The sequence below is a fragment of the Vicia villosa genome, linkage group LG7, assembly GCF_029867415.1.
Source record: "Vicia villosa cultivar HV-30 ecotype Madison, WI linkage group LG7, Vvil1.0, whole genome shotgun sequence".
In the NCBI taxonomy this organism is placed as follows: Eukaryota; Viridiplantae; Streptophyta; class Magnoliopsida; order Fabales; family Fabaceae; genus Vicia; species Vicia villosa.
Genome location: NC_081186.1, coordinates 64,763,636 through 64,773,005, shown reverse-complemented (window position 1 = coordinate 64,773,005; position 9,370 = coordinate 64,763,636). Strand labels below are relative to the sequence as shown.

General features: G+C 33.9%; 1 protein-coding gene, 2 long non-coding RNA genes and 1 pseudogene across 3 annotated transcripts; 3 read left to right on the top strand and 1 right to left on the bottom strand.

Moving 5' to 3' along the window:
• Positions 1 to 3,994: 3,994 nt before the first annotated feature.
• Positions 3,995 to 4,655, top strand: LOC131619222 (4-coumarate--CoA ligase-like 9; annotated as a pseudogene).
• Positions 4,656 to 4,711: 56 nt separating this feature from the next.
• LOC131617323 (uncharacterized) lies at positions 4,712 to 6,227 on the top strand. Its single transcript, XR_009288546.1, has 4 exons — positions 4,712 to 4,965; positions 5,374 to 5,519; positions 5,605 to 5,671; positions 5,774 to 6,227. It is a non-coding gene; the product is annotated as an uncharacterized LOC131617323 (long non-coding RNA).
• On the top strand, positions 6,228 to 6,991 carry LOC131617322 (uncharacterized). The gene is made up of 2 exons (XR_009288545.1): positions 6,228 to 6,333; positions 6,520 to 6,991. It is a non-coding gene; the product is annotated as an uncharacterized LOC131617322 (long non-coding RNA).
• A 624-nt stretch (positions 6,992 to 7,615) lies between these two features.
• LOC131619221 (protein neprosin-like) lies at positions 7,616 to 8,837 on the bottom strand. The gene is made up of 6 exons (XM_058890343.1): positions 8,829 to 8,837; positions 8,634 to 8,699; positions 8,391 to 8,552; positions 8,229 to 8,282; positions 7,888 to 8,031; positions 7,616 to 7,777 (listed from the first exon to the last, which is right to left on the bottom strand). The coding sequence occupies exons 1-6, from the start codon at positions 8,835 to 8,837 to the stop codon at positions 7,616 to 7,618; spliced, it is 597 nt and encodes a 198-aa protein (XP_058746326.1).
• Between the last annotated feature and the right edge of the window lie 533 nt (positions 8,838 to 9,370).

Genomic DNA, 9,370 nt, shown 5'->3' with positions numbered 1-9,370 from the left:
GGTGGTGTTTAGGGTGTGCCGGGACAGACGGGTCTCGTGAACTCCTTCTGCGGACTTTCCCTTCTTGGGTTGCGTCCTGCTTGCGTCGGAATTCTTTCGTTCCGGGCTCCTTTTCTTTGCGGGCGCCGATCCGTCTTCTTTTGTGTAGGCTGACAGTTTGCCACGTTGTATTAGGGCCTCGATTTCTCTTTTAAGATGTATGCAATCCTCCGTGTGATGACCTTTAACCCGGTGAGATGTGCACCAGGGGCCGTCTCCCTTCTGATCTTTTTCCCTGACCCCCAATGCACGGGTTGGTCTAACTATAAGCCCCAAATGATCTACTTCTCGCAATGCTATGTCCTTGAAGGTTTCAGACATCAGTTTGCATTTTAGAGAGTATGAAGCACCAACTATAGCTGTTTGAGTAATGACCGTGATGATATGCTCTTGAGGATCACTTTTTTAGTTGAACGATGGTAAATAAGGAGGTTTGAAGTTCTCCGGTACTGCATCTTCCCAAACGTCTTCTGCTAATGGCTGTAGGTCCTGTGATTCCTCTGGGGACTCATCTTCCTGCGTCGTTTGGGATTATAGGATTTGGAAGTTGTCCTGAAGAGTATCATTCTGCTGCCTCAGGGTCTCCACCATGACTAAGAGTTGGGCCATGTCCGGCGGAGCTCCCTCATCACTTGGCGACGGTACGAACATTTTAGTGTTAAAAGTATGTCAAATGGTGTATGGGCTAGGAGAGTTTTACCTAGGCCCCATATTGGGCGCCAAATGTTCTTGTAGGACACTTTTGATTACCTCCCGGAAGAAGATTCCGGTGAGGTCACACAAGAGTTTGTGGAGTTTAGCATTAGGGATTTGGGCAGCACAACTGATGCGAGCTCAAGAAAAAATGCGTCTTGCTTATGCTCGATTGGGAGCCCTATTTATAGCTGATGGAGCCATAATTACCCTTATTGATGGAGGGACCTTGGATTACCTCCATAATGAGCGAATTGTTGTAACTCCCGCCGTTTTAGTCTAAAGAACCGTAACCCCCATAATGGCGGGGCCTTCTGGTCTGCGCTCGATAGTTACGTTTGGCGTGGGTGGAATATTAAGGGTCTACTCGTAATGTCTTATGCACCGACTTGTAGGATCCATCTATGACTGGTGGGGGAGTCCATATCCGAGTTAGGGGTCCACTCAGGCCGCGTACTTTTGCCGAGTTGGGCTAATGATTCCCTTAGTGGTCATTCTACTTCTGTTCCTTCCTTCAGGTGCCGACTTGCTAGGCCGGTCCAAATATCCCAAATATGTACAGGAACAATTTTATACTCTAATAGCTTCTTAAGTGTGCAAATTCACTATTTTGGTTGATTAGGATTGCAGTCTAGATAATCATTAGAATCATCGTCATCACACATCAAAAGAACTATTCATTTCAATTCTAAAGTGATATTAACAATTCTGAAGACTGTTGAATGACTCATTAGAAAAAGGATTTACAAATGTTCTATCAGAATTGAGTTCAGATACGCTTCTTACTTCCAGTTCATAAGTCATAATGCATCGTTCAGATAAGCTACTGCTTTCGACTATGAAGACTCCTTTCTGAATCTGAAGATTTCTTTCTCTTGGAATGCCTACAATACTTGATCTCTTCACTACTCTCTCTACTTCAGTCTAGAAGTACATCTAAAATGAATGATGATCAGAATCTTGCAAAAGAAGCAACATGGTACAACAGTACATCACCTTTTCCACTTTTGCAGGACGTATTGTACGATTTCGTCTTTTGTGTACTCATTGTTCCCCAAGACTTTTTGGAGTCGTTGCATCAAGGAAAGTGTCGTTTTGTCTTCTCTCAAAGGTCATCTTTTCATGGGACTATATATGAGACACTATCATTTGAAGAAATTGCTCATCTACAATGATACTCAAGCTATATTTTAAAACTCAACAAATAAACTTCAAAGAGAAAAAGAGAAAAATAAAGATCTTAGAGAAACTGCATTAAACACTTTATTGTGAGAAATCTAGTTTATAAGAATATGTAAAAACACAAGAGTTGTTGCTCATAGATTGTGTTAACATTTGAGCTGAATTGTTTATGTTTCAATATGCTTTTTAGAAGCAATATCTTGTAAACATTACCTTTGTAAATCTTTTGAGATTTGTATTCCTCAGGTGAGTAGGTTGTTAGTCTGTATACTTGAGAGGGATAAGGTGTCTTTCTAAACTCTTGGATTAAGTCCTTTTCTAAGGAGAAATTACCTTGGCGGGTGGACATGATTAGTCTTTGCTAAGGTGAACCTGAATAACTGAAAGTTTTCTTTTTCTTCTTCCTTAAACAATCTCACTAACCTCAAAAAACTTTTTTCAAATGAAATTAAATTTTTTAGAAAACTCAATCCAAACCCCTTTTTCTTGTGTTTTTCTCAACCTTCATAATACTATATAATTTTCACGTCACAACTTCCGCTGGGCGTGGTTTCACATGCTTAGGCAAGTTATAATAAATTTAAAAAGTAACCTAATTAGTCCTATTTTCTTTTACCAAATTCGTATTATTGTATGCACATATAATATGTGTAAACTTGAAATCCATTATTTAGATGTGAGTTGATCTAAAGAAGCCTAATCTATCGAGATCCTGTTTTATTTTAGATGTGAGTCGGTCTAAAGAAGTATAACCTACCAAGACCCTGCACACTGTCTTATTTTAGATGTGAGTCGGTCTAAAGAAGTATAACCTACCAAGACCCTGCACGTCCCAATCATCATGGTTCTCATTGCACTTTGAATTCATAATGTGATGCAAATCCCGCTCACCCATTTCATTATTGGTTCATATGCATATATATCCTTTCTTTCCTCTATGACACTTTGTGAAATTACCATAATCTAACAAATATATCATGGAATTACAAATCTTTCAAGTCACGTATAACTACAAATTAGATTTCATACACATTTGGTTTCATTTAAAACCAATGCCTAAGAAGGTATTCAAAGACATAGTGTCAAATGTTTAAAACACACAATAAAATCATTTATATATTTATAAATCAATAGGTATATTTTTTTAATTTTTATATATATATATATATATATATATATATATATATATATATATATATATATATATATATATATATATATATATATATATATATATATTAATTGTTGAAACAAATTTCTATGTATGTTTCCATAATGAAAAGTACTATTTTTTAAAAATATGATCGGCCACCTGAATTAGATGTGAACGTTATATGAATTTGTTAAGATTTAACGATAAATTTTGTAGATAAATTTAATAAGAATTCTTTTGCATAATAAACAATTTAAAGAAAATTAAGATACAAATTACATTATAAGAAAAAGAAGAAATAAAAAATAGATTCGAGCACGCAAAAATAATAGTATCGAGCATCCAGCATTGACCACACAATTGTTTCCACCCGGTCCTCCAAACTGGAGTGCTAATCCATTTGTACCATCTTCATAGTATCCAGCAGCGTAGCATTGATCATTGGTACTTTTTACTTCTCCCATATCTTTTGTAAGTGATTGTTTCACTACGCCAAAATTGATTTTTTGTATCGCCTAATTTAATAGCACTTTTAAATAAAGTGCTATTAAAAAGGAAAAAACACATCTATAATAGCACTTTACGGTCGGGCGCTATTATAGAATACAGACAATGCGATTTTGATAGCACTTTGTAAAAACATGCTATTATTAAACTTCAGTAAGATAGCACTTTCTACAAAACGCTATTAATATTATACACTAAGATAGCACTTTCGTCAAAACGGTATTATTAGTATTCACTAAGATAGCACTTTTGTCAAAGCACTATTAATATTATTCACTAAGTTCCCATTTGTTAGCATTCATAAAAAAACGCTTTTGTTTTCATAATATATAATTAATAAATTAATAAAATTAATAAAATAAATAAAAAACAAAATACATGTTTTTGGGGGAAGGTTTTCATTTTGCCGCACAAATTTTTGGTAAAGGATAAACCTAAGCCGCTTTCCCTTCCCCACTTCCACAATCACTTCCACAAGCTCGGAGAAAACACCAATCGATTCTCCTTCTTTCCATTCCATGGTTAACTCCAACTCCGAGCCTCACCGAGTCGAAATGGGTCAATCAGACACAACTGCGATTCTCTTCTCTTCGGCAACCACCGGATGTGTCAAAGGCGTGTTGTTAACTCACCGTAACTTCATCGCGTTGATCGGAGGATTTTGTTCGCTGAAGCATGTTTACGACGACGGCCTTGAAATTGAATTGCATTCGGTCTCCCTCTTTCCCTCATTCCGCTGCCTCTTTTTCACGTGTTTGGATTTTTCATGATGGTGAGAGCTATGGCTATGGAGGAGACTCTAGTGTTGATGGAGAGGTTTGATTTTGAAGGGATGTTGAATACGGTAGAGAAGCATAGAGTTGTGTATATTCCGTTGTCGCCGCTGTTAGTTACGACATTTGCTAAGTCGGATTTGGTGAAGAAATATGATGTTAGTTCGATCCCGCTGTTGGGGTCCGGTGGCGCAGGTAACAAATTTACTTTACCTTACCCAAACCATGCTTTATTTTATTTTTTTATTATTATAGATAATTTCAAAATGAGATTATATGAGAACGTGATTTCAAATCTTATAATATGAGGTATTGCTACCACCACCACCATAGCTTTTTTGTTCTTCTAGGCTCAATAAAAGAATTGTCACTAACACATTCTTTTAAATACACGGTTTTTGTAAGTAGTTTATGTTTTGAGTTTAATTGTAGGGCTATGTTCGACTGAAAGTGGAGGAGGGGCAGCAAGAATGATAGGTTTTGATGAGGCTAAGCGCCATGGTTCTGTGGGTCGGCAATAAAAAAATATGGAGGCTAAGATAGTTGACCCTGTTGCTGGAGAGGCATTATCTCCTGGCCAAAGAGAGATTTGGATTCGAGGACCAACAATCATGAAAGGTGATTAGTAACACTAATAGCTTAGCAACACTAATTTATGATTTGCTATGGTCTTATGCTTCAAAATCATGTGTAGAGTTGTACATTGAACATGTGAAAGTTACACATAAGCTTAGAATGATTTAATTAAAGATAAAATCAGTATATTAGACTGATTCATGTATAATAAATTCAATGCCAACATGTCTTTCTCTATTTTCATTGTCTCTCACTTTAGTTTGTTAACTAGAGTTCTTATATGTTCGCTCCTTTGGGTTTCCTCATTGCCAATATTTTATATATGATTGCAAACAAATTATACCAATTTATTGTTAAGCTATATGTGCAAGATCAATTATGTTTTGACCAAATGTAGTTGATATAGCTAGAGATATCTAACTATATGCGGTTATTATGGTGTCAGTTCAGGTTACATAGGAGATGACAAGGCGACTGTTGAGTCATTGGATTTAGAGGGATGGCTGAAGACCGACGATCTTTGTTATTTTGACTCTGATGGTTTTCTATTCATTGTAGATAGACTTAAGGAGTTGATCAAATATAAAGCTTATCAGGTGAAGCATTGGGAATTGAAGAAAACATCACATTCTTTTGTAAATACCACTTTACTACCCTCACATTTTCCTTGCTATTTTTCAGGTTCCCCCGCTGAATTAGAGCACATACTCCTTACTAATCCTGAAATTGCAGATGTCGCAGTAGTTCCGTATGTATCTTCTACTTCAATCATCTATCTGTCTGCATTCGAAAGCAAACCCAAAATTATTTTCAATATTGTCTTACCAATGCTCTCTGTTTCGTTGTTTAGGTTAGCTACCACAGGTGAGACTCTACTGTTGTTGTTGTTGCTGGTGATTGCGACATTTTGGTTGTTTTCATGGTTGGTCAATTCTTTGAAATATTTGTGTGAATCAAATATGCTAAGCTCAGATGCGGTATCCTCGAGTGTGAGGTGATGGTTATGATTATTTGGTTGGAGAGTGTTTGGCTTTTGGGGGTTGAGATATGATGAAAAAGATGGATCTCTATCTCTTACAATTGGGGATTTTGGAGACAGGCTGCATTCAAAGGTTTTCATTGCTGTTGTTCTTTCCATATCTGTTTTCACACACTCTTTTTATGCTTCTGCTAGTGATGTTATCATAGTTTAATATAGTTGTATGTAACTAGAAAAGCTGAGTGAAGATGAAATTGAAATGAATTTGAAAAAACTACTAGGTTGTGATGTTGGTTGCCCATGATATTCCTTTTGCTATTATATATATGTGAGGTCTGTGCTTTTCCTTTTTTCAGATTGTCTTGGATTCAGATTATACCTTGTTTGGTGGCTTCAATAGGCTCAATCATACTGCTGAGTACTTTACCTCTGTAAGAGGCTTCTTTAAACTTTTTCGTGTGTGAACGTGCTCAAGTGTGTTGTTGTATTAAATTCTGTGTTTCTATTTTGCTTTATCATTTTATTTTTCTTTACATTCTTGTGCCCATGTTTTTACCGCATTGGCCTTTCCCAGTGAAATTAATAAACTATTTGAATTCTCTTGGATGATTTTACAGGAAGGATGGTATGATGATCGGCCTCAATCTTTTCTCGTTTATGCGCATTCTAGAACAACGGTGGTGTATGCCCTTGTGGATAAAGAGGAATCAGAGACAATTGAGCTGTCGGTTGGAGTTGAGTCAAAGCCAATTGAGCTGTCACTTGAAGTTGAATCAGATCCAATTCAACATTCAGTTGAAGTTGAATCAGAGACAATTCAATAGTCAGTTGAAGCTGAACCACGAAGACAAGTTTCTGAGAAGAATATATCAATTTAATAATGACATGGATGCAATCAAGTCAAAACTAGCAACCAACTTATATGGTGATTAGAGCAGGCTCTGAAACTTTAAGGCTGAACTCAATCAAAATATGTGGAGCCCTTATGTTAACATTAATCTTTAGTGGGGCAGCAAACTAACGTTGAAGTGTTTGTACACGTGGCTTGCTAGTTCAATTATGTATAGCACGTCAAGCTTTTTGTTTTTACTTGGGGTACTTTTAATATGCATAAGTTGCATGGCGTGTTGGATTACCACCATAAGTATATTTTTTATTTGCATTATTGATTTACTTCATTTTTATTCTTATATTTGTTCTTAATTATTTAATTTGTATTAGCCATAGGTTTACAAACTAATTATGAGCTGACAAGCTCTTAAATAAAAGAGAATGATTGTGTATAAAAAAAAGTGTACTACAATAGCATTTTGTAAGGAGTGCTATTAATGAAACATCCTACAATAGCACTTTTAAGAGAAAATGCTATCAAACATGTGCCATATATTAGCACTTTGTTTGAAAGTGCTATCAAACATGTTCCCTATAATAGCACTTAGTTTGAAAGTGCTATTAAAATTACTACAAAATGCCTACTTTGGTAGCGCTTTTTGGAAAAATGCTATTAAAAACTGGTACTTTAATAGCGCTTTTAAAGTGCTATTAAACAAAAAACATTTACAATAGCGGCGCAGTTAATAGCGCTTTTAAGTGCTATCAAAGATTAAAAAAAACGCTATTAAATAGCTTATTTGGTGTAGTGTTTCTTTCGAGAATTATTGACAAATGCAAGCTTCTTAAAATGACATGCATGGCCAAAAACGCCATTAGGTTTTACTCCATATCCCATGGGAGGGTAGCAGTATTAGTAGGATTTGTTGTTTTTCCTATCCACACTATTTGATTAGCTGATGCCATATTGGAGAATAAAGATGCAGGATAGTATCCAATTTTCTTCTCATTTATATAAATCCACCAATCTTTTGTGCTTGAATTCTACTCATGTCAATAAACTTTTGTGAGTATACTATTGTTATTGTGAAGCTAATAGTTGGTTAATAATTTTACTTGTTTTTAATTATAAAATGATATAATTTTGATATTACCTGTAGGATAGCCAAGGAAAGGTCGATAGAAAATTTATCAATAGTTGATATTTGATTGAGTGATTGACCAATAGTGATTAATTTGTCGGTTTGAACAAAGCCAGGACATTGTGTATTCATACATCCTTTCTCGAAATTGTTACTCTGTCAATTTGAAGAAAATTACATCAAACTTAAAAGGAACACAAATTTTGTATTTATATTTATATTAATATAAATAAATTATTGATATATAAATAAAATTTAAAAAAACTTATATACTAGAAACATATATGCTAACAAATTTATAAGTTATCAAATATGAGCATAATACAAAATAGATATTATTAAAAAATACTTACCGTCCAAGCAATATAAAGATGAGTTGCGCTATCTTGGTATAAAGAAGGGAGCACCTAATAAAAATGTGAGTTAAATAAACTATTATTTATGGCATAAAAAAATAAAATCTCATTCACATTACATTCTTAAAAAATATAATAATTACTTAAATTTAAACTCACATGCCATCCCACTGAGATTGCATCAAAATTATTTGAATCTTGATTTGCAATAAACATAGATGCGTCACTCGTTTGTTCTTGGTCCACTTTTGGGTTATAAACACTAACAGAACCACTAACTCCATAGAAAGCCGTGCCACTTGTGAGGATTGCTCCTGCATACTATATATTACAATAATCAAACAAAAAGATCAAATTAAAAAAAAAAAATAACATGAGACTATGAAGAATATTGTTACTTACATTTGTGATTGACTCCGCCCTGTTGAAACCTCTTGAAGTATATCTCTTGTGCCATGAACAAGAGGACTATTCACCAAACAAAAGAGAAATACCAATATACCGATCATTTTCCCTTTACTTTCCAATCAAATAAAGAAAAACTCGAGAAGTAGTGTCTTGTTTTCAGGAAAGAGAGAAGAGAATAATAAAACTTACACAACACATGGTCTCTTTTTATACTAAATACTATCAATACTTAATTTAGGAAATTAATTATATGATCTTAAAAAAGAAATATTTTCAGAATTTTAATTATCTATAGGAATTAGATATCAATATTTATGCACAGATTGTGTGAAATCATTCATAAATTATTTTTAAATATCTTTTAATAAATATTTATTTCTTATAATTTAATAAGATGTAAATGAAGATTTAGATTCTGATCTTCTGTGTGAAACTTTTTTATATTACGATACAATATCTATATAAAAAATATAATAAATAAATTTAATTAATTATTCATAACTCATTAAAAGTAATTAAATAATAGACGGAGAAACACCTATTAAAAAAGCTATATATTAATAAAACTATATAAAATTGTTATATAAATAATACAGTATACAAGAAAGTACATCTAACAAACTCAATATTTATTACTGTAAATCATGGAAAAGGAAATTATACGATTGATTAAATATTAAAAGAAAATAATATCTAAGTATTAATAAAAGAGAAAAAAGAATATACACTGA

Coding starts and splice junctions, on each gene's coding strand:
- LOC131619221 (XM_058890343.1), bottom strand. Junction 8,283..8,390: donor CAATCTCAGTGGGATGGCAT/GTGAGTTTAAAT, acceptor CATTTTTATTAG/GTGCTCCCTTCTTTATACCA. Junction 8,032..8,228: donor ATCTTTATATTGCTTGGACG/GTAAGTATTTTT, acceptor TCAAATTGACAG/AGTAACAATTTCGAGAAAGG.